This window comes from Rousettus aegyptiacus, unplaced genomic scaffold, assembly GCF_014176215.1.
Source record: "Rousettus aegyptiacus isolate mRouAeg1 unplaced genomic scaffold, mRouAeg1.p scaffold_m13_p_8, whole genome shotgun sequence".
In the NCBI taxonomy this organism is placed as follows: domain Eukaryota; kingdom Metazoa; phylum Chordata; class Mammalia; order Chiroptera; family Pteropodidae; genus Rousettus; species Rousettus aegyptiacus.
In genome coordinates, this window is record NW_023416311.1 from 55,674,739 (window position 1) to 55,698,087 (window position 23,349).

A 23,349-nucleotide genomic window follows, 5' to 3' on the forward strand; every position below is an offset into this window, starting at 1 on the left:
GTATACCAACTATACTTAAATAAAAAATCTTAATAGAAGATAATGATTAAGAATTTTCCATAATTAATAAGACCAAAAAAACCCTACATGTTCATAAGCTCAGAGAACCCCAACCAAATAACATAAATATAGATTATAAACAAATAATGGGGTTTCCAGTCAAGATGGCAGAGAGCAAGTAAATGTTGTACTTGACTACTCTCAAAAACACATCAAAATTACAACTAAACTACAGAATAACCATCATTGGGAGTCACCTGATGTCCAGCTGAACAGAAGTCCTACAACAGGGGACACACAATAGAGGACACTTCGAGACTGGTAAGAGGGAGGGGTGGAGACACAAAACAGGCTGCTCCCACACCTGTGTTTTTCGGTTGAGAATTGGGAGAAATATCTCGGCTGCAGAGGCTCCTGAGGAAAAGCGAGGGGTCACAGCTCAAGAGTGGGCTCTCCAGCCCAGTGTTCCAGTGCCAGAAGTCCATACAACTTATGGCTGTGAAAACCAGCAGAGATTACAGCTGAGTGAGACAGGCAGTGGCTGGAGTCCCAGACATTCCTTGTAGAGAGCCCACACACAAACTTAAGCACCAAGGGACTCACTTGCTCTGAGCTCCAGAGTTGAGGCAGCAGCTTCAAGGGTGCCAGAGACATATGGGGAAGAAATGAATTGTCCGGCTTCAGGGTGAGGGCTGGAGGGGCAGCTTTCTCCCATACAGAAGTACTGGTGGAATCCATTATTTCTTTGTTGAGCTCTCTCCATTCCAGGAGTGCATACAAAGGCAGCCGCTATATCTGAGTCTCCATCAGCTTGGCTAACACTGGTCACCCTACCCTGGTGATTTCCTGAGACCTCACCCAACTTACAGGTCCACCAGCTGCATCCAGTGGCTTTTCCATACAAATGACCTGTCTTGGCTCATGCTGTGGACTTCCTAAAATCTCTCAAAGGTAGACAAAACCCAAACAAACAACATCTGGCCTTGGCTTGCCCCATACTTCTTGCTGAACAGCCACAAGGCCAGCACTAGCGGTGCTGGCCTTGGTTTGTGGCTTGGCCTCTCAAGGCACCTCCAAGCCCAGTGCAGATGGTGGCCATCTGCAGGTTTCTTGGTGGTTCATACCAGGTGGCCCCAGACTGGGCAAAGATTGTTGGCCTGTGGCTGGGCCCCTCCCAGGAGGGCCCAGGGCAGGGAAGCCTGGTGGCCACCTTCTGACTGAGCCAGAGCACCACCTGGGGCCACCTGAGGATGACACATCCAAGAGGTAGACAGGGCAAGCACCAGAGCCCTGCTAAAGTGAATCCTGCATTGTAGGGTCAGCCCCTGCACAACAGCAACTCCACTGTACTCACTGGTCATTCCTCACAACTAATCATCCTATGGGTTAATCCCTCCCACTGATGTGCAAACGGCAACCAAGGCTCAACTACAACAGGAGGGGACACACAACCCATACAAGGGACACACCTGGAGCACCTGGCTCAGGTGACCAGGAAGATTGTGCCACTAGGACCTTCAGGACACTAATTATATAGGCCATTCTGCAAACACTGGGAGACATAGCAGCCTTGTTTAATGCACAGAAACAAATAGGGAAGCAGCCAAAGAAACATGTCTCAAATGAAAGAACAGAATGAAGCTACAGAAAAATAACCAAATGAAATGGAAACAAGCAATCTATCAGATGCAGAGTTCAAAACACTGGTTATAAGACTGTTCAGTGAATTAAGGGAAGAGTGGATGAACTCAGTGAGAACTTAAACAGATAAAAAGCATAAAAATAAAGATAGAAAACAAAAAAGAACCAGTCTGAAATGAAGACTACATTAGAGGGATTTAGCAGATTAGATGAAGCAGAGGATCAAATTAGCGATTTAGAAGATAATATAGCAGAAAACACCAAATCATAACAGCAGCAAGAAAAAAATGAATCCAAAAGTGAGGTCAGTTTAAGGGGCCTCTGTGACATCAAGCATACCAACATTTGCATCACAGGATACCAGAAGACTGTCAGCTGATTTCTCAACAGAAACTTTACAGGCCAGAAGGGATTGGCACTAAATATTCAAAGTGATGAAAAGCAAGGACCTACAACCAAGATTATTCTACTCAGCAAAGCTATCATTTAGAATCAAAGGACAGGTAGGAAGTTTCCCAGACAAGAAAAAGCTAAAGGAGTTCATCACCACCAAGCCACTATTACAAGAAATGTTAAACGGACTTAAGAAGAAAAAATAAAAATGAAAAATATCAATAATAAGATAGAAAAATCTACATATTAACAATTACTTAAAATGTAAATGGGTTAAATGCTCCAATCAAAAGACATAGGGAGGCTGAATGGATAAGAAAATAACATCCTAACATATTTTGCCTACAAGAGGTTCACTTCAGATCGAAAGACACACACAGACTGAAAGTAAAGGGATGAAAAAAGATGTTGTAAGAAAATGAAAACAACCAGAAAAAAACCTATTTTGTCATATCAGATAAAATAGACTTTAAAACGAAGGCTATCACAAGAGACAAAGAAAGACCCAGTAATCCTACAATGGGTATTTATATGAAGAAACCCAAAACACGAGTTCAAAGGGACATGTGTACCCATACGTTCAATGCAGCATTATTTATAAGAGCCAAGGTATGGGGGCAACCTGTGTTCATCAATGGGTGGACAGATAAGGAAGAGGTGGTATATATACAATGGAATATTTACTCAGCCATACAAAATGAAATCTTACTATTTGTGACAACACTGATGGGCCTAAAAGGTATTATGCTAACTGAAATAAGTCAAAGACAAATACCATATGACCTCACTAATATGTGGAATCTAAAAAACAAAATAAATGAAAAAAAAACAGATTCATGGATACAAAGAAATGATAATTACCAGATAGGAGGGGAGTAGGTGAAAAGATGAATTAAGAAGTACAAATTGGTGGTTACAAAATAGTCACAGAGATTTAAAGTACAGCATAGAGAATATAGTCAATAATATGGTAATGACCACATATAGTGCCAGGTGGGTACTAGATTTATCAGTGGGATCATTTCATAAATTATATAAATGTCTAACCACTATGTTGTACACCTGAAACTATATAAAATACTATTGAAATAATAAACAATAAAAAATGATAAAAAATAATAAACAATAATAAAAAATACACATTTAGACACAATTAAAGTGCTAAAAAACGAAAGGTTATATTGCTTTGTAAATTCCAATTTCCAATTATTCATCACTAGCATATAAAAACACAATTTTTCATAGTGACTTGTTATCCTGTGATCTTGCTCAATTCACTAATTAGTTCAATAGCTTTTTTTTCATAAATTACTTAGTACATGACCAGGGCCTTCAGAAATAAAAACAATCAATTTTTTTCTTTCCAATTCTATGCCTCTTATTTTTTTTTTTTTTTTGCCTTATTGCACTGGCTAATTTCTCTAGTAAAATGCTGAATAGAAATGGACAGAGTAATCATCCTTGTCTTGTTCCCAATTATTAACTTTACATTTTGTCATAGTCATTTATCAGGTTGAGGTCACGAAGATTAACAATTTTTGCAAAAAGAATTAACAATTATTAAAAATGGATAATACAGTATGATGAAGTAGAGTTTACCTCAAGACTACAAGTTGGTTTAACATATAAGAGTTGATCAGAATAATTTACCATATTAACAGAACAATAGAGAAAAGCAAATTATTTCAACAGATGCAGATAGAACTTTCAGCGCAATCCATTTATAATAGCATCCCCAAACATTAAGTACTTAAGATTAAATTTAACAATATGTGCAAGATTTATATGATAAAACTATAAAACATTAAGGACAAATTAAAGAAGATTTAGAGAGATAGTCAGTCTGTTGATAGGACAACCCAATACTGTTAAGATTGCAGTTCTCCCCAACTTGACCTATAGGTTTAATACAGTCCCAATTAAAATCCCCATGTGCTTTTCTGTAGAAATTGACCAGCTAATTCTAAAATGTATGTGGAAATATAAAGGATCCAGAATCACCAAAACAATTTGAAAAAGACAAAGCTGAAGGATTCATACTACCTGACTTCAAGATTCATTATAAAGCTACAATAATTAGAACTGTGTTGTTAGTCTCAGTAGATGTCACTGAAACAGAATAAGAAGTCCATGAACAGACCACACAAATATGGTCAACTGATTTTCAACAATAGTGCCAAGTAACTACAAAGCAATTGGAACTCTCATATATTGTTAGTGCGATGTAAAAAGGTACAACAGCAGATTTACTCATATCAGGAAAAAAAAAAAATGCATATCAATGAGTAAATAAATAACATTGTGATATATCTATACACCGAAATACTACTAAGCAACAAAAATAAATTGTGGATACACCCAAGGTAGTTGAATCTCAAAAATCAAAGGATTATATACAGTATAATCCCATTTATATGAACCTCTAAGTCAAAATAACAAATCTAAGCTACAGTAACAATTAGTGGTTGTCTAGTATTGGTTTGATAGTAAATGTACAAAGACATAGGAGAACATTGTAAAATAATGTAAATCTTACAGATCTTGATTGTAGTGGGGATAGCATGAGTGTATAAATTTGTCCAAACTCATCAAAATGTATACTTAAAACGCATGCATTTTACTGTTTATAAATTACAATTCAATAAAGGTGACTAAAAAACCCTGTACCTCTCCCCCCAAAAAGGTAATAGTGATCTTAGAATAAGTTTACTCAATAAGAAGCCTTTTAAAAATATGAAAGAAAAAATGAAATCATGACAGAAATATATAAACCATGAAGATTGCACTATATAATATATAAACCCAGAAAAAAAATGTTGTGATAATGTAATATTGCACTTGCAACAATCTAAAAGTGCTTTAAAACTTAAAAAAAATAAATAAATAAAAAATATTGTTTTGCTCAACTTGGCCAAAAGAAGTATCATGGAAAGTAAAATAAAGACCACAAGAATAATTTAAATCAACAATATAAAATATATTTTGTTCCATGAGACACATACAGTTAAATGTGTGACTGGCTTAATTAGGAGTTAAGAGTAAACCACCATGGGTCATTTGAACTAAACTAATAATTACAAAGAAATACCAAAAGGTACTCAACCAAAGCAAAATTGTTCTCTCATTAACTGCTTTCACTTTTATAAGACCTATCTTACCTTACAAGAGAATCACTTCGCTTATCAGCTCTAACAAGGAGGACAACTTTCCATCTGTGGAAGGCTCCTGGAGCACCAGTGCGTTTCAGTTCTTCACGCCATCTTTTAGGTGCAGATTGCATTTGAGGTGAATAATGGGAATCTTTTTCAATTTTATATCCCCATTCATAAGTTGTTTCATCAAGCCATCTGCCACTTTTGGCACTGTGAATTATGTAGTCCTTAGTTAGTACCCACTTTCCTAAAAAGCAAATAAACTATCAGTCACACACAAAAAAATTTGTTCTGAAAAGTGGTAAACAGTAAAGACCAAATATCAAATAAAATTTAACCTTTCTCAAAATTGAAGACAAATAAATGGAAGGATATACCATACTCATGCATAGGAGAATTAACATTGTTAAAATGTTCATAGTACCAAAAGCAATCTATAGATTCAATATAATCCTAATCAAAATACCAATGGCATTTTTCATAGAACTAAATCAAATAATTCTGAAACTTATATGGAATCACAAAAGACTCTGAATAGCCAAAAAATTCTAAGGAGAAAAAAACTGAGGTATCACACTATCTGATTTCAAACTATACTACAAGCTTAGAGTAAGCTTAGAGTAAAAATAGCATGGTACTGGCATAAAAACAGACACATAGATCAATGGAACAGAATAGAGATTCCAGAAATAAAACCATGCCTATATAGTCAATCTATGAAAAAGGAGTCAAGAATATAGAATGAAATAAAAAGTCTCTTCAATAGATGGCACTGGGAAAAGCGGAGAGATACATGCAAAAAAAAAAAAAAAATGAAATTAGGCCACTTTCTTACGCCATATGTAAAAATATACTCAAAATGGATTAAAGACTTACATGTAAGACCTGAAACCATAACTCCTAGAAGATAGACAAAAAAGTCTGATATTGGTCTTAAAATTTTTTTAAGCAAAAGCAAAAATAAACAAATGGTATTATATCAAACTAAAAAGTTTTTGCACTACACTTAAAACTATCAACAAAACGAAAACGACCTACTAAATGAGAGAAGATATTTGCAAACAACATATCTGCTAAGGAGTTAATATCCAAAAAATATAAAGTGTTCATACAATATCAAACAATCCAGCTAAAAAATGGGCAAAGGACCTGAACAGACATTTCACTAAAGAAGATATGCGGATAGATAACATACCAATTAAAGATGCTCAACATCATTAATCATCAGAGAAACTACAAGGAGATTATCATCTCACACCTGTCAGAATGCTATCATTAATAAATAAAAAAACAAGTGTTGTCAAGGACATGGAGAAAAGGCAACCCTCATGCCTTGCTGGTGGGACTGTAAGGTGGTACAGCCACTATGGAAAACAATGTGGAGGTTCCTCAAAAAATTAAAAATAGAACTACCGTATCGCCCAGCAATTCTAACTCTGGGTATTTATCCAAAATACTAATTCAAAAAGACATATGCATCCCTATGTTCAAAGCAAAGTTATTGATAATAGCCAAGAAGCCAAGGAAGCAACCTATCGACAGACAAACGAATAAAGAAAATGTGATACATGTAGACAATGGAATATTACACAGCCATAAAAAGGAATGAATCTTGCCATTTGCAACACTGTGGGTATACTTAGAGGTTGTTATGCTAAGTGAAATAAGTCAGAGAAAGACAATTACCATTTGAGTTCACTTATATGTGGAATCTAACAAATAAAACTGAAAACTAACAGTCACCAGATGCAAGGGGGTTTAGAGGGATGGGCCAAAAAAGTGAAAAGGGTTGAGAAGTACAAATTGGTAGTTACAAAACAAAACAGAGATGTAACAAATACAGAATAGGGAATACAGTAAATAATATAGTAATAACTATGTCTGGTGCCTGATGGGTACTAGATTTATTGGGGTGACCACTTCATCAGATGTATAAATGCCTAATCGCTATGTTGTACACCTGAAAATAATAACTATTGTATGTCAACTATAATTGAAAAATTAACCTTTCTCAACATGAAACTCAAACGACATTATGAACATTATCTTTGAACTATGCTATGTTTTCCCCAATCTTTTGATAGTGACAGGCCTATATCACTAAACGATGTATATGATCTTTCCTGTGATAATTCTAATTGTTAGTAAATAAAATATTGATGTAAGGCTTAGTAAAATGTACTATTACTTAAATTATAACTACTATTGCTGGTCACTATTTTGAGTTAGATTTATATTCTTACTCATGCTAAAAACTTTTTCAATAACGCTACATCGTTGTTATACTTTGTAAAACAAATGTATTGAATTAGAGAATTTTTCATGGCATTTAAAAACTTCAGTATCTGTAGTTTCATTATCAGTGATCTTTTTAAACAGCAAGGATGACATATGTTTTCAATCATGTAGGTAACAATGAATCCAGGTGTCTTTCTTGTAAATTACTCTAAAAAATGGTAAGTTCACCTGAGTTAAATAAAATTTGTTTTTCAACTAGGGGACTAATGATATAGTACAGAAAACCATAAAAGGAATATCAATTGTGACAAAGGGAGACAGGAGGATATAAAGTACTAATTTGGGTTTATCAAGTTTAAAATCTTAGAGGAAAAAAAATAGGATGATCATTGCTTGACAGCATGGAGGGGAGGGGAAGGAGCAGAGAGAGGATAAAAATGTTAACTATTTCCAATGATAGATCAAAGGAAAGAAACTTGACTGACAACAGCTGAGGCTTCAATAGCTTCTTTTTGGCATTTTGTTCCAAATCTTTTCATTAAAATATTTTCTTATATGAAGCACTTACATGAAAACATTTGAAGTAAATATCTCTGCCTATTCAATACATTTCTCACGTGTTATAAAGTTTTACTCGGAAAAATGAGGCAAAAAGTATTATATTAAATATAAGTATTTTCAGAAAAATTTCAGGAAAAAAACACATTTATGTTTGCCATATAAACATACTATCTTACCGGGGACTAAGGTTCTTTATCTTTAACATGAAGACATTTTTTTCAAAGGTGGAGGGAAGGCAGTTAGTTACCTTACCTGCTGCACAAGCTGCTAAAAATTTTTCACTCTTACATAGGCGGTCAGCTATAAGATGTGTACAATTTTTGTATTTCTGGAAGGAAAAATCCACATAAAAATGTTATAAGGTAAGACAGCCTTTATAACACATTCTTTTTATCCTTATAATTGCAAGAGCATGTTAACATTTTTAGGACAGTATTTCAATTTTAGATATTTTTCTGTATCTTCGACACTTTAATTATTAAGTTCCTGTACTCACCTCACTCTTAATAAAAGTGCAATCTAGTTTTAAAAGCAATTTGCCTAGAGCTTCCTTTTCTTCCATTTTAAATCCTGTCATCTGGATGATATGCTTTGGGGCACCATCTTCCATCTAACATACATAAAGAAGATAACGTTAGATTATTCACAGAGTTGACATTATTTTTCTTATTTATGAGTGCTAAAAACTAAAACCATTAAACATACATTGAATTAAACATGTAAGATTGATTATAAATGCCAATATTAAAATCACTTATGTGTAATAGAAATTAGTTTTAAAAGTTATCTTCTCAAAATGTGACTTTAAATAAAGTGAGTTTTTTTTTTCTGTTTTGAACACATAGAGTTTGCATTACTTTCCACTAAAATACACTGATGAATATAATTCTTCAGAAAAGGACAAGTACTTAAATGTTAGACCAATAATATTAGCTTCATCTTACAAGTACTGTTTTTGCTAAGATCTTGTGAAATAAGTATACTTGTGGACAACAAAAATCAGATTTTATATTGATTTTTAAAGTCTATGACAGATATTGAAGACTATGTATGCCACTGGAGAAACTCATGCTCCAAAAGCATTTATACCAAATAATTTGGTAGATACATATAATGAACCTGGACACTATTCCCAATCTACATTCCTGATGTGTGTGTGTGTGTGTGTGTGTGTGTGTGTGTGTGTTAATTTCATCTCCTAAAGTACACTGAAAAAAATCATAGTTTTCAAATTTTGATAGGGACCTTAATCCATATTTAAATGTAGTTCACAAAACACGTGGTAATTGAGGTGGCACATTTATTAAGCAAGAACGGAAAATCTCACAGCATTTCCAATTAGAATGCAATTTTTTGTTTACATGAAGTTAAAACTTTATAACTAGATAGTATCTTGGAGGAAATGCAGTTCCTCATTATGGGTGAGGAAAGTAGGGACTAGAAAATCAGGGTAATTTCCTATTTCTCCAACAATTTTATCACCACAGCTCTGGATCGTATTTAACTAATGTCATAGGCAGAGCAATAGCATTCGGTTCCTTTCAAGATAATTAAAAGTAAACCTCAAAAATTATAACTGAACCCAGGACTAGAAACAGACAAGTGGTGAAGTAATAAAATGTTCTTTATAGAGGTTCTATTTTCAGACTAAATATGTATTTATATTAACTATATATGAACCACATCTATGTAGGCATTTATATAAAGGTGGCGAGGGCTTTTAGGATAAAACTTAAAAGAATTTCTAGCTCTAAACAATTAAAACATTACTAAAGGTTAAAGTGAATTTTCATTTCCCTTGCTTAAAGTTTCTAAGAGGAAAACCTTCAGTTAGGTTAATAATAGTTAAGGTTTTTCTCTAACTTTCATCACTCCCTGGCTTTGGGAGGAGAGGCTACTTGAGAGAACTAACTGGATATGTTTTGCTCAGCATATCTGCATATTTGCTTTCTGACATGGCCTAAGGAGCTGCCAGTAGTAGCCTGCACTGACTGCCTGGGTGGGTAAAATACTCAGAGGTTATGTACTAAGAAGCACACTGCAGTTGCACATCACTGCCACCTCCTCTGAAATAATTTTTATTTAGTAAAAAGGCTGATATTTTGACCTCAATGTGTTTGACTTTTATTTAGCTCTACTGGTTCCAAAAGAGGAAAAGGGATGTAATGTATTAACCCTCCAATATCCTAAAATTCAACATACAGAATATAAAAGTGTCTTTAAGAATAAAGCTTTTCGACAAAACAAAAAAAATTTTTAAGTTACAAAGATCTGGTCGATACAAAATTATAAAGTGTACATAGTAGAGCTTGGTGTCTAAAATATTATCATCAGTAAATAAAATATAAGTAGCTTCTTGTGTAAGGGACCCTTCATTATATTAATCATCTAATTTTTTTAACCATAACATAGCCCTTGAGTGATAAGACCCATTAATATAGACTGGTAATATATAAAAACTTTACAAAGACTATGCTCTGTTTCTAGAGATAATAATGATCTTAGTCAGGCACAGAACATATATTAACACATATAATAAAACCACATGTGGGTTATAAGGCATATGACCATAACTATGGAGAAATGCTGCTTTCATTAACGCTAGGGATTTAAATAGATTATTTATGCAAATCTCCTTTAGAAAATGATAGGTCCTTTTAGAAATACTAGACAAGTGAAATTCAACATATCTGTGAAAATCATCTTGGTATTCTAGTGGAAAAGAGTATTTTCATATTTCTGACTTTCAGGTATTCTTGAAAGTCACTTTTACATACTATTTGCATTTTATTTATGTATTTAAGAATTGCAAAAGCTATTTAGTAGTCTATTTCAAGAAATGTTGCCAATAAAGGGCTTTAGCTTTAAAAACCTAAAATCTTGCCTATCCAGCTACTCTAAATTACTGATATAGAGAAACTTGTGTTAATCAGAATATACAGAAAGCAATGACAAAAATCACTGTAATGACATCACTCAAAAAATTTTAAAGACCACCCTTTAAATTCTACCCTTCTACTTCCTGAGAATTAAACATGCTTATACAGAACTGTAAGAAAAAAAATCTATTATACTATGTTCAATAATAGCTATTTTACAATTTGAATGTTTATCTTTAAAGGGTGATGTTTTAACATATTTTGGTTCAATGCATAAATTAAGTGATTTGGACTTTGGAGTCAGTATATAATACAAAGTTTTCACCTTAAATCATATTGTTTTTAGAACGGAATAAAATACCCACTTTGTATATTTAACACCTTTTCTGTCAGAGTCCACTAACTGTGCTTAAAAGTAGAAATCAACAAAGATTTTATAAAGCAATTTCTTTCCTTTGAAACACAATGAAACATAAAACTGAAATTAAGCAAAGAGGAAAGGGAAGAAATACAGGTGAAAAAACATGACATCCTGATTCAAACGATATGCAAATATAAATGTTAAAAACAAATCAGAATCTACAATATTTACTCAGTCTACCAGACAAACTGGACTATTTGATAAACTTTCACAGAATTTTGAATCCCAGTGATGACAAACGATAAGCAGCACAGATTTTTAAAGAACAAATTTCATTAACCTAATCTAATGGCTTCCTGTAATAAAATGATCTCCTCGAAGCCACAGTGTTTACATTTAACACTACCTTTTAATACTTCATATCACAAATAGCCTAGATTGCAGATATAAATCATTAAAGTTCCATAGGAAAACATATCTATATACATGGGAATAGACACAGACATACAGATATATGGATAAGTTTATTCATATTGATAAAATTAGTGGTTTCATGGTTCTTCCTATGACTCTGCAGGATTAAGGAAATAAAACAATAACCTGATATGTCAATGAACTCAAAGAAGCACTATACAAAACAGGTGTAATACCTATCGATGACTCAAACAATTCAAAGTCCTTACAAGTAGGGTCAAGTTTTGTGTAGGTGATAGGTTCTGGAGTATAAATGACCAAGAGCTAACTGATAGAAGTCTTCTAACACAAGTAAATATACTGCAATGTAATTAATTACACCAGTGGTATTTCTAGTGAAATTGTAGATGTTTCTAGAACTTTTAGGTGGTGGCCCTTCAAACATTCACACAGAAGATACTACCCTAACACAACAAAAGGGGGAACAAAAAGAACATTTAACAATTAAGTGTTTTTATTTACTGTCAAAAAATTAAAAGTTGTATACTAGATTCTTAGCTACAAGAAAATGCTTTTGCAGTAATTTTTAAAATTTCTGTATTAATTTTTTAAAAATCTAGTTACTTACCTTGAACCATATAATACAATTAAGGAGATAATGATTGTGAAGAAAGCTGGCATTTATGCAGAGCAAGCAACTGGTTCTGTGGTGTGGACTTTCCCAAAATATCTCCCACATGGGCCAATCCCTGATGCCTGAAATTCCTTTGAGTTGGTGCCAGTTTGAAATGCAAATAAACCTATAGCACTCATCATAATTAAGAATATTATGCACTAGCTTTTTAGGTCCTATGAATTCTTTATAACGACACTTCACTATAACACACTTAAAGAAAGTGACACATAACCAGAATATGTTGAAAATAGAACTCAGAAAAAAGTAGAGGCAGGAATATAAATACAAAAGTACGGTTCAGGAGTGTGGGGTGAAAGAGCAGGGTTATAACAGCTGGGTTAAAAAGGAAAATGCGGGAACCGAGAGGGGCTTAAAAGGATGTTTAAAGAGGACTATGTAGGAAAATAAGGAGAAACCTTTCCTATTCTATATTACAATTTCTTTTATGACCAGCCATATAGTATTTTAGAACTTTAAGAATATAATGCGTCTTATAAGCTACATGCTTTAACTAACGGATTTCTTAAAAAGTTCAATTTATCTATTGGCATTTAAGAACTAAAAGCTTCCCCCAAAATAGCTTTTACTGATTTGTCTTTTAATTAACACATTATAGAAAATTCAAAAAATACTACAAAATATATAGAAAAATTAAAATCATCTCTAATGCCTTCACCCTGTCATAACACTACTAACATTTAGGGAAAGGAGAATGGGTCTGATTTGAAGGTTTTTTGCATATGTATGAAAATATATCACAAAATTTAGATATTATGTAGTTCTGTATTAGTTTTTATGTAAAATTATATTGTGATAATTCTTCCATGTCACTAAATATTCTCCATGATTTTAAGGGCCTGAAGTTTTAAGGCAAACTAGTGGTTTCTTGTGTTTGTTATTCATGTGAACTATTTAGATTTTAAACTTTTAATATAGGGCAAATCACTTTTAAATCTCCTTCTAAAAAAAAAATATACCAAGCCTTGAATACAACCAACACTGTTGGTTTGAATTCAAGTTTGAAAGATTTTCATGATTTATATTATCTAAAGAATTTAATTGGGAAAGTAAGTAAGTGCTAAAACTAAAGAGTCAAAGTGCTAGATCCCTGTTTTAATCAAAAGGTGGACACAAATCACAGTACTCATACTGTGTGAGTCAAATACTATTTGGCTCTGTACACCATAAAATCAAGTAGAATTAAGGAATTCTGTACCCTCTGTGCTTAGGAGCCAAATTAGGCCGCCTTTGGCTTAATTTCATTCAGTTAGCCTTTGGAATTTTTTTTTTTTTTTTTTTTTTAAGATGTAGAGTCTGTTTCCTGCCCCAACCCTCAAAGATATGAGATGTGTGTATGTACATATATAAATGAATATTTGACTGAGGTCTCCAGTGACAAGACTTAAGGGATGTTCTTACTTCAATGGCATTATTCGGGAAAGAAGCAGTCATGATAAGTCTCTTATAGTAAATTTGGCATTAGAGGGAGGAACTGGAAAGTAACAGCAAAGTGACTGTGGTAAGGAAGAAATGAGAGGCTAATAGGATTTATAGAAATGTTCAATCTATCCAGTATTGTCCAAGAAACAGGCTGAACTGGAGATGCTAGTTACAGGGATAAAGGGACTTTTAGGGAATATAGACAAGAGGTATGATGTTCAGGGGAAAAAAAATGGATAGTTTGTACTGGTTAGCCATGGGGGATGAAAAGTCAAACGTGCTTTAGTATTCTAGGAAGTTTGTATTACTTAGTAGGAACATAAGGTCTAAAGTTGAACAAGCTGATTTCATTTTAACTGAGTACCTACTGTGGTCTATACACTTCATGTATTTCTTTCTCAACAATACAAGTGCTGTTTACCTTTCATATACAGATGAAGACTAGAGAATCTGATAAGAAACTAGCTCAAAGGTACACAGCTTAGCAAATGGTGAAACCAAGATTCTAAGATCTAAGTCTGTTTCTGCAAAAAAACAAAAACAAAAAAACACACTTTTCTACAATTCTATTTTGACTTATCAGAATTTAGTCTAATACTTTTAACCACAATTTTACAAAGCAATCTACTTTCGGTCTGTGCAGGAGAAAAATATAATGCATGAAACAAGATCTACTAGAAGGTAGAAACACTTTAGATCAGCAATATCACTGATTTAAACATTACAGTATCAGAATAACATTGTCTAAAATTTCAAAGCACTTCTAAAAACAATCTAAAGAGTGTCATTTTTTTCTTATGAAACAGTATTATTTTCCTCTCAAAATGAGCTTGGTATTAATCACTAGAATACTTTATATGGGCTTTTCATCAAAAATAATGTTGTATTTTATTTCAAATAATTTTAATATAAACACTACATGAACTTAATAGTTTTAGGGACATTTTACTTTTAAGCAGTAAGATGTCCTTAGAAGGTAAGAAACAGTACATAGTACATTTATAGCACATATTTCCCATAACCATATTTAAGGAGAGTCAATTATAATAACAGTTAATATTTCATTTTAGTTATATTTTTGAGAAAGAGGGTTCTTCATTATCGTTAGGTTTTATTATTCAGAGCCTATATGGAATTGTTTTTAAGAATGTTTCCTTTAAATAGTGAAAACACTACCTTGGAATAAGCAAGAAAATACTGTTGAATTAATAAAGCCTTACTATATAAGTTTACTAAAAACCAATGTCTTTAGATATTGGTAGAAACTGTGGATACCTATTATGAAATATTAGAGTTTTGAATTTTGATTATGAAAAGTAACCATATTTGACCACCTTTTCAGACTCACATGATTTAGAGAAGGAAGAAAATATATGATCATAACTAAACTTAAGTAGATAGCAAAAGAAAATCTGGATTTAGAAAACAGGTCTAAAAGGCTTATTTGCATTATTGAAGACTACAATAAACATTTACACATTCAAGTATTTTAACTTCCTACTTTTTAAATTAATACTTAGTTAACTTAGACATTATGAAATTAACTCCCTTACAAAAATCCACCCCATACTATCAACTTGTGTACTGAACACCTGCAATATAGGTTGGTCGAAATGTCCCTAAGACAGGAACATCTTGCACATCAAAAGATACTTCTAGGAATTGAGGCATAACGTAATAACATAAATCAAAGTTCAGAAGCCAGTGTCTGCCACACGTATACTATAAATACTGTTTGAACTTTCATTCCTAATGTCTCAACAGAAACAATTTTTTTCTTTTGTTGGTACAAGATAGTCACTGTCAAAACAAAACAAAACCCCTTGGGACTTCCGAAATCAAGCTCCATCTAATTTCTGGGTCAAATTCCTGCAATGGATTACCTGAGGCTGGTCAATATTTAATCAGAGGCTTGGGGGTATAAGAAATCTCAGGATATCCACTAAGTCTTCTTCCCAGCCTTCAAGTAGTTAAATTTAAAATCTCCAGAAACACAATCTCCCCACCCTTAAGGAAAAGGTGTGTTTGTGTCTGTGTGTGTGTGTTACACTGAAAGGCCTGCATAGATAAGATCATCACTATCTGATACGTTTAAAAATTCTCATAGGAAGAATGACAATTTTCCTTGTCATAAGGTGGGCCTGGGGGATCCCAGCCACCTGCAGTGACGCAAAGTTATGGAAAGCAGCCAAGAAATCTGAGATTCAGGGAGAAGCGTCCCAGTCGGTTCTATGGAAACGAGAGACGCGGGTGGCCTAGCACATTCCTGGCAGGGGACCGAGCTATGGAGCTGCGCAAACAGGAGGCGAAGCAGAGAAAAGGCTCAGCCCAGCACTGCAGGGAGGGGCTCAGTGCCCGTCCAGCCGCGGCAAGGCGGAGCTGAGCCTGCAACTGCAGCCCAACAACGCAGGCACTTCGCAACGAGTCGGGTGAGAGTGGGAAGGAACAGCGGCTGCGGAAAGCGCGAGAGGCAGGCACCCCCACCGCCGCTCACCCCAGCCCTTTCCCAGCCTCACAGCCGGGAGCGGCAAGAAACTTCGGAGGCACTGAGGAAACATCCCCACAGTCAAGGTACACTGTGTCCTCCGAGCTGAGGCCCTTTACCTTCCCGGCTGAAATGTCTGGGCTGCTTCCTTCAGGCGGTAGTGGTGGTGACAAACTGGACGACTGCCGCTGCAGCACTCGCTGCCTCACTAATCCGGGCTCTGGGAAATAATTTCCCGCCGCGCGCTCTGTAGCCCCGGAAACTATTCTATCATTTCCGGGTGGTTGTTACTGACGCTCCCTAGCCGTCGTCAGGGAGGTCTGAGAGGGTTCCTGGCTGGATTCTGGCTGGAGGGCAGGGTGCTATTAGATCAGCGCTGGAAGGTGGAGGTGGGAGACTGGTAAGTGATTTTTCTGAGTTGCCTCCTGGGCCTGGGTATTTCCAGCCGGCCGGTACTCTGTTCATCTTGACTGAACCAAGAAGTGGGCGGGAGAGGGCCGAACCAGGAGTCCCCATCCTGCCTTGTGGCGCTTGAACCACTGTGCTGCTAGAGAAGGCCTTGGAATCCAGCTTACCTTCTCCACTCGCATTGTCTACCTCCAACTTGGAAATTGACCTTGGGCCCCAAGTGCCCCTGGGGCAAGGTCTAAGACATCGGGTACCGTGACTCGGTTTAGTTTTGAGTCTCTACCAATAATTAGAGTGTCCTTACTCTCCTGTTGCCAGGTTTTGGTCATCCTCGATTTTCGAGAACTGCTTTAGCCATCCTCTTCTTGAGTACTGTTACCATTGCCCTGGGTTGCAGTGCCTGGGAAGCAAACATTTTGGAAGTGGGGTCCTACCCGATTTATAATTCAACATTCCCGCAACAGTTTGAATTGGGTACAGTCTTTGTTTTCCTGGCATTGTGCTAAGGATATGAGAACAAGAGTGGGCTTTAGATCTAAAACGCATTTTACCTTTGGAAAACACCAGTCATCAAGAAGTAGGTGTGCCTTTAGAAAGAAGTGCTGGCTCACTACTGCAGGCTTCCTGGATAATGAAAGACTCAGGAGAATTTTGTTTGGATGTCTGAGGTAGCTAGAAAAGCTTTAAAGAGAAATTGTTTCCAAGAAAGGATAATATGAGGCAAGGTGCTCATTTAGCTGAAGATTTAAAAAACATGATGTAGTGAACCTTGGTGACTTCTTTCTTGAGTAATAAAGTTTTTTCAGGTAGTTTTCACTCACCACTAAATATTTAAATAATCACCCTCTTTACCAGAAAAGGCAGCTGATTTTTCTTCAAAACAGCCAGTTCCAAAGATTTCTAGGGATAACTGTACCATAAAGAAAAATGTAGTATGTTCGTTTCAAGGCCCCTGATGCATCAGCAAGTACCTTGTTACTTTTTGAGAGTAATGCACCATGTTTAGGACAGCACAATGATTTTATAGTCTTTTTAAAATTTATTTATTTATTTATTTTAGGTGAGGCAAAACTTGGTTGACCTCACATATTGCAAGGACCTTCCTTGTCAGTTAGTTTACAGTCCCTTATTTTTTTATTTTTCCACACCTACAGCACCTGGTCTTCCTAGGTGGTCTCCCAACCAAGTACTAACCAGGCCCAACCCTGCTTAGCTTCTGAGATCAGACAAGATTGGGCTTGGGCTTGTTCAAGGTAGCATGGCTGTAGACAATTTAAGTTTGATTAATAATTCAACCAACTTTTAAAATCTCATTGAGTCCTCTTTTTACCATTTTTATTGAATCTTGTGTTTTTCCTTTATTTCTCCAGTTGAAAGCGTTATAATAATTTAAGGGAGGTTATATGTTTCTATATAGCAACTAGTTTTTAGACAGGTAGTGATTTTTTTAAAATCATTTCTCTTGATTTGTAATATCTCCTTTCGAATTAATATAGCCGATCACTTATACTAACCGCAAATAGCTATTGTCTGCCAGGAACTTTAAATTCATTATTTTATTCAAACTTATTACAGTTCTACAAGAAAAATCATAGTATCCCTATTTTGCAAAGATTTTATATTGAGACTCAAAGATATTGTGACTGAAATTCAAAGACATTCCTACAAATTATACAATTAAATGGCAATTGAGATTTGAACCCAGTCTACCAGACTCTACACTTTGGCTTTTTTTTTTTTTTTTTTTTTTTAACTGTGGTCTATACTTCTCATAATAATCCTTTCACTCTCAGGTAAAATTGTTTAGATATTTGTCACATACTTGTGTTAAGGAATTAAGGGATTAATTTCTTATGTTAATGTGTTAAGGATTAAGGAACATTTTCTCATCCTATCTCAAACAACTACAAGCAATCTAAAGATCATCAGTATATTAGTAACTCTCTTAAGTCCAGAGTATCAGCTATCTCTTTAAGCAGCTTTTCACACACATTTATACACGTATTTTTGTGTGTGTATGCATAGAAAAAGGAAAAGAGTGCATGAGCATATGTTGATAAAATTGAACTTTGTAATGCCCCGTGAGAAATTAATATTTAGTGGTTATTGACAAAACTGTTGTCTTCTACTCATCTAACCCTCAGACAGATGGTAATTATCACACATTTTAAGTGAATATGCTTAAACCTACCCATTCCAACATTCTAATGTAGAGGAATAGAAATATTCTAATTGTCAGGGAATTCACTAAAATCTGGTTGAAATGTCCAGTACCGGAAGTGACAGAACTTAATTCTAATTCTAAAGAATATCTTGTTTTATCGAAAGATACATTTATATATGTACAACTAGTCTCAAATTCTTTTTTGGTTTTTTAACTAGTAAATTCTAATGTGTACTTTATTACACTGTATTGACTTAACTATATGAAAGATGCTTGCTTAGCATATTCCATAGGTAGATCTCAGTGAAATTGTTTTCAACCAAATTTCAGTGCTTATGAAGGCTGAGATTATGTTGGCTTTGTTCACAATCTTATTATACCCAGCCTCTAGCACTTTGCTTGAAGTAAAAGTAGCAACTCAGTAAACATCTATGAAATTAACAATTTCTTTTAAAGATTTTTTTTTTGTCTACAGAAAAGTATTTGTACATGTAGATTTTAAAAAGGGACTTACTGATGGACATGGACAATAAACTAGTGGTTTCCAGAGGGTGGAGGGGAAGTAGATGGGGTAAAAGAGCTTAAATATGTGATGACAGAAAGAAATCTAACTATGGGAGATGAACACACTGTGCAAACATATATATGCTTTACTGTTAAAAATAAAAAAATTAAAAGGGACTTACCGCATAAATTCATACCTACTTATCATTACTCATTTTGACCTTGAAATCCAATGCCTGCCTACTCCATAGTCTTCCATAAAAGGCAATGTGGTATCTTGTGAAGATTGGATGATGAGATGAGATGAGCTATGAGAGAATACCAGATATTGTTGCTTAATCTCTGCTATGCGATGTTACATTTAATCCTCACAGCACTGTGGGTATAATTATTCTTTTAAAAATGAAAAAAAATAAAGCAAAAATAAGATTTGTTAATCAACATAGGTTACACATAGTCGTTAAGTATCAGAGCTGCGATTTGAACCAATGCTTACTCCAAAGACCACAGTCTTAACCACTTTGCTATACTGTCTCTGGTTGAGTTTTAATTCTGGCTCTAATTTACTACTAGGTGCGCTGGATTTCTATGAAGATCGTATTTTTCTCTCATCTATAACATAAAGGGATTGGATTAGATCATCTATCAGGTCCATTTTAGTTCTTTAATTCTGACTTTAGTTGACTCCCAAGTATTATCTGAATATAGCAGTTCTAGTGTGCTAGAAAACCATGAGTGGAGTTTTACATGTATTTATTGGTATCTGCCACATTGGCAGGTGTGCATGTTTTTGTAATGGAAATAACAAGACCAAAATTTAAAAAGAACTCGTCCATGCCTTTTGCCAGTTTATGACCCTAGTAAGTCAATGAACCTTCTGAGCTTATGTTTTCATATGTAAAATGAATCCATGAAACTGCTGTGAGGGTTAAGTGAAATGATATAGAGATATATATATATATATATATATATATAAATAAAGCCTCGAACACACTGCCTGACACACAGTTGCCACTAAATAAATATTGGTTCTTTTCTCCCTAATCTTGTTGAGATAAAAGAAAGTTGGTAGATATAAAAATGCTTCGGAAATTAGCCAAAGGTGACAAACGTTTTCACTTATAGTCTACTAGGAAAGATAAAGTTATATACACAAATAGTTCTTATATGATGGACAATTTACATGAAGACAAAACATAATGGAAACAGAAATTTTCCTTCCAAATGACAGATGAGAAAGGAATTCATGAAGAAGATAATGCTGAGTTTGGGCCTTAAAGGATGGTGAGGATTTTGGCAGCAGGACAAAAGGGAAGAATATTCCATAGGAGGATGCAAAGGTATCAGAAAACAAAATAGGGACTACTTCACTTTTAATATGTAGGATGGGTGAAGGCTAAAAAAGGTAAAACAAAACAAAACAAAAAAAAACTGAATTCAGGGCAAGCTCTAGATAACAGTATGGTACTGTAATAGATGTTAGGCTTTTCACAATAAGCAATGACTTGTATGGATAACCAGGATGGGGTAGAAGGTGGGGTTGGCATTTGATTTCTTTGTTGCAGAAATACTCGTTTGTTACAGAAATATGCGAATATATAAATAAGCCAAAAAGAAAATGAAAAATTGCCCATTATCTCACTCCAGCCCCAGCTCATCACTGTCCACGTGAGCGGGGTGCCCTCCTGGCTAGGGCTCACCCCTTTCCTTCCTAGTAAAGAGGTAACTGGAATGGTTGTGATGTCTCAGTCTGGCCCAGAAGGGGAAGGGGGTTCTGAGGAGTTATCTAGCCATCCTGTTTCTGGACCTCCACCCTGAGGAGACAGGGACTCACATTGGGACTGGTCCAAAAGTACGTTGTCCAAGTGGGTGGGGGCTGGGTGCTGGGACCCACCTGTGATGGCAGCCAGGTACTCCTGAATCTCTCAAGCTGTGAGATCTTGTTGCTCCTCCTTCCCCCCCTAACCTTGTGGTATCCTCCCTGGTTCTTGCCGCTTTTTGATGTCTGTGACTCTAAGCAACTACCTGCTTCCCTATCCAAAGTCACTAGGTGGATTGAGTAGAGGACCTGTAGGCTCTCCCCAGCCAGGAGAGTAACTCCAGGATACCTCCTCCCCCCCAAGGTGGAATCAGACCTGGATCTGCCTTCCCTTCCTATGCTAGGGTCCCCCAAGACCTCCCCTTTCTGCTCCATGACCCTCTGTGATGCCTTCTTTACAGAAAACAAAACAAAATACCATACCTTTTCCAGCATTTGAATGCTGTCGAGTTATTTCCACGCTGCTCATCATCCGTCTTTACCAGTCATAATAGAGACTACTGCTAGGCTGTGTCCTTTTAAAGGCTAGGAAACAACCAGACTTTGGTCATTAGAAGTGATGAGTCTGCAGATTGCTGACTCACTTCCTCAGGTGACTCTGGTTAAGGTAAGTTTTTGAGTGGTGAACTCAAAGATTATAGTTGAATGAGGAGACAAAAGGCAAAAACCAGCACAATTATATTAAAAAGCCTCAGGAATTAGGAAAAGAATACTGCCTCCCAGCCTCAATTGCTGAAATGTTATTGGAGACAAGTTTTTGAACAGTGGTCCTGCTATTTTCCTGTTAATTTTGTTTAAAATACAAGTAGACAAGGAGAGAGGTGGCTCTGGAAATATTATAAACAGCTAATATATATATGTATACACATGCCCCCATAAAGAGGATAAAAAAGTATAGCTGTTTAAATCATTTGGGGAATTTTTTGTTGAATAAAGTTTTCATGGAGATTATCTAAAATTAAGGGGAAAAAGAATTGTCATTTTGAATAATTATCCAAAGGTATATAATGTAAAACAGCTGAGCGTGAGCTCAAACTCATGAACTTATTTGATCTTGAAGAAGTTTCTTGAATTCTTTGAGCTCCAATTCCTTTGTCTATAAAATGATAATAGCAACTTTATGGATTTATTAGGATTAAATGTGATAATATGTGGAAGCACACAAAGGCATCAGAAAATTTTTATTAGAGATCTGTCTAGTCTCTGTTGTTATTGTTTAATAATGTCGAATTGCTTTAAAATCAGGTCTGCAGCTCCATCTGTGAAGTCAAGCAGACCTGAGTTCAAATCCCAGCTCTGTCACTAGTTGTGTTAACACTGGGCAAGTTACTTTTCTATTCTTTCTTTCTTTGTAACATAGGAATAGTAATAATGTCTTCATAGGGCTTTTGTGAAGATTAAATGAAATGATGATGCACGGAGTTTAATATGGTGGCCAGACTTGTAAGCACTTTATTGGCTCAAATTCCCAGAGAAGCAGATACCAAGATAGGGTTAGATATGAAGAGATTTGGGGGGGAAACTGCCTGTGAAGGACAAAAGAGAGGGAACAAGAGTGGGAGGGAAGTGCCTTTAGGCTTCAATGCAGGTCTCAACAATCTGAAGGAGACATGGAAGGAGACTGGGTAAGTAGAATCTCAGATTGTTTCTTCAGCCAGCTCATGGAGAATCCTTGAGGCAAAGTCATCTGTTAGAGAAATCCCATGTCACCTGAGTATTCAATATAATGTTACCTATTAGTAAAAATAATTAAGTTTTTATAAGCGATTTTAAGTTTCAGCTGTTGAATTTTACTGCCTGTCCCCACTTTCCTTAAGTATAGTTAGTCCCTGCTGCCAATTGACCTTATCATTTGAGGCACATGTTCTTAGACTAACAACTTCTTACGTTTTATAATACATTTTTGTTAGCCAGAGAACTGTTAAGGAATCAGAAGTTCTCTTCCAAATAACAATTGAAAAATGCAAGCAGTAGCTAAGCAACTGATTGTTTGATATTATGTAAACACAAATAGCCAATAAATATTATAATCTTAAACAGCTGAGTAATGTTAGTATCACTAGTTTGAATATTAGCCTGAACTTGAATTTCCATTTACCTTCTTACCAAAAATACCTCTGTGGTTAGAAAGATCAGGATGTTATAGTTTCGAAGGTCGGGGCCTCAGTCTCCCTTTGATTGTTTTTAATGAGCAATCTGTTTTCCAAATGGCAG

At 35.2% G+C, this 23,349-nt stretch overlaps 2 protein-coding genes and 1 pseudogene across 9 annotated transcripts in view; 1 reads left to right on the plus strand and 2 right to left on the minus strand.

Moving 5' to 3' along the window:
* SLF1 (SMC5-SMC6 complex localization factor 1) overlaps window positions 1–21,649 on the minus strand; it is a 69,337-nt gene extending 47,688 nt beyond the window's left edge. For 3 of the 7 annotated variants that reach the window (XM_036226110.1, XM_036226111.1, XM_016133043.2), the window contains exons 1-4: window positions 16,360–16,475; window positions 8,482–8,595; window positions 8,238–8,313; window positions 5,193–5,433 (exon numbers count right to left, since the gene is read on the minus strand). In XM_036226110.1, coding sequence (XP_036082003.1) covers window positions 5,193–5,433; window positions 8,238–8,313; window positions 8,482–8,595 — 431 coding nt within the window. In that variant the 5' untranslated portion in view covers window positions 16,360–16,475. The other 4 variants (XM_016133044.2, XM_016133042.2, XM_036226112.1 and 1 more) reach the window with 4 other exon arrangements.
* Window positions 15,825–23,349, plus strand: part of KIAA0825 (KIAA0825 ortholog) — a 352,289-nt gene continuing 344,764 nt past the window's right edge. Inside the window, exon 1 of one of the 2 annotated variants that reach the window (XM_036226108.1) lies at window positions 15,825–16,326. The gene's annotated coding sequence lies outside the window, so the exon portion shown is untranslated. Of the gene's footprint in view, window positions 16,327–16,512; window positions 16,641–23,349 lie in introns of those variants that run through there. The other variant, XM_036226109.1, reaches the window with a different exon arrangement.
* On the minus strand, window positions 17,794–17,918 carry LOC118607648 (annotated as a pseudogene).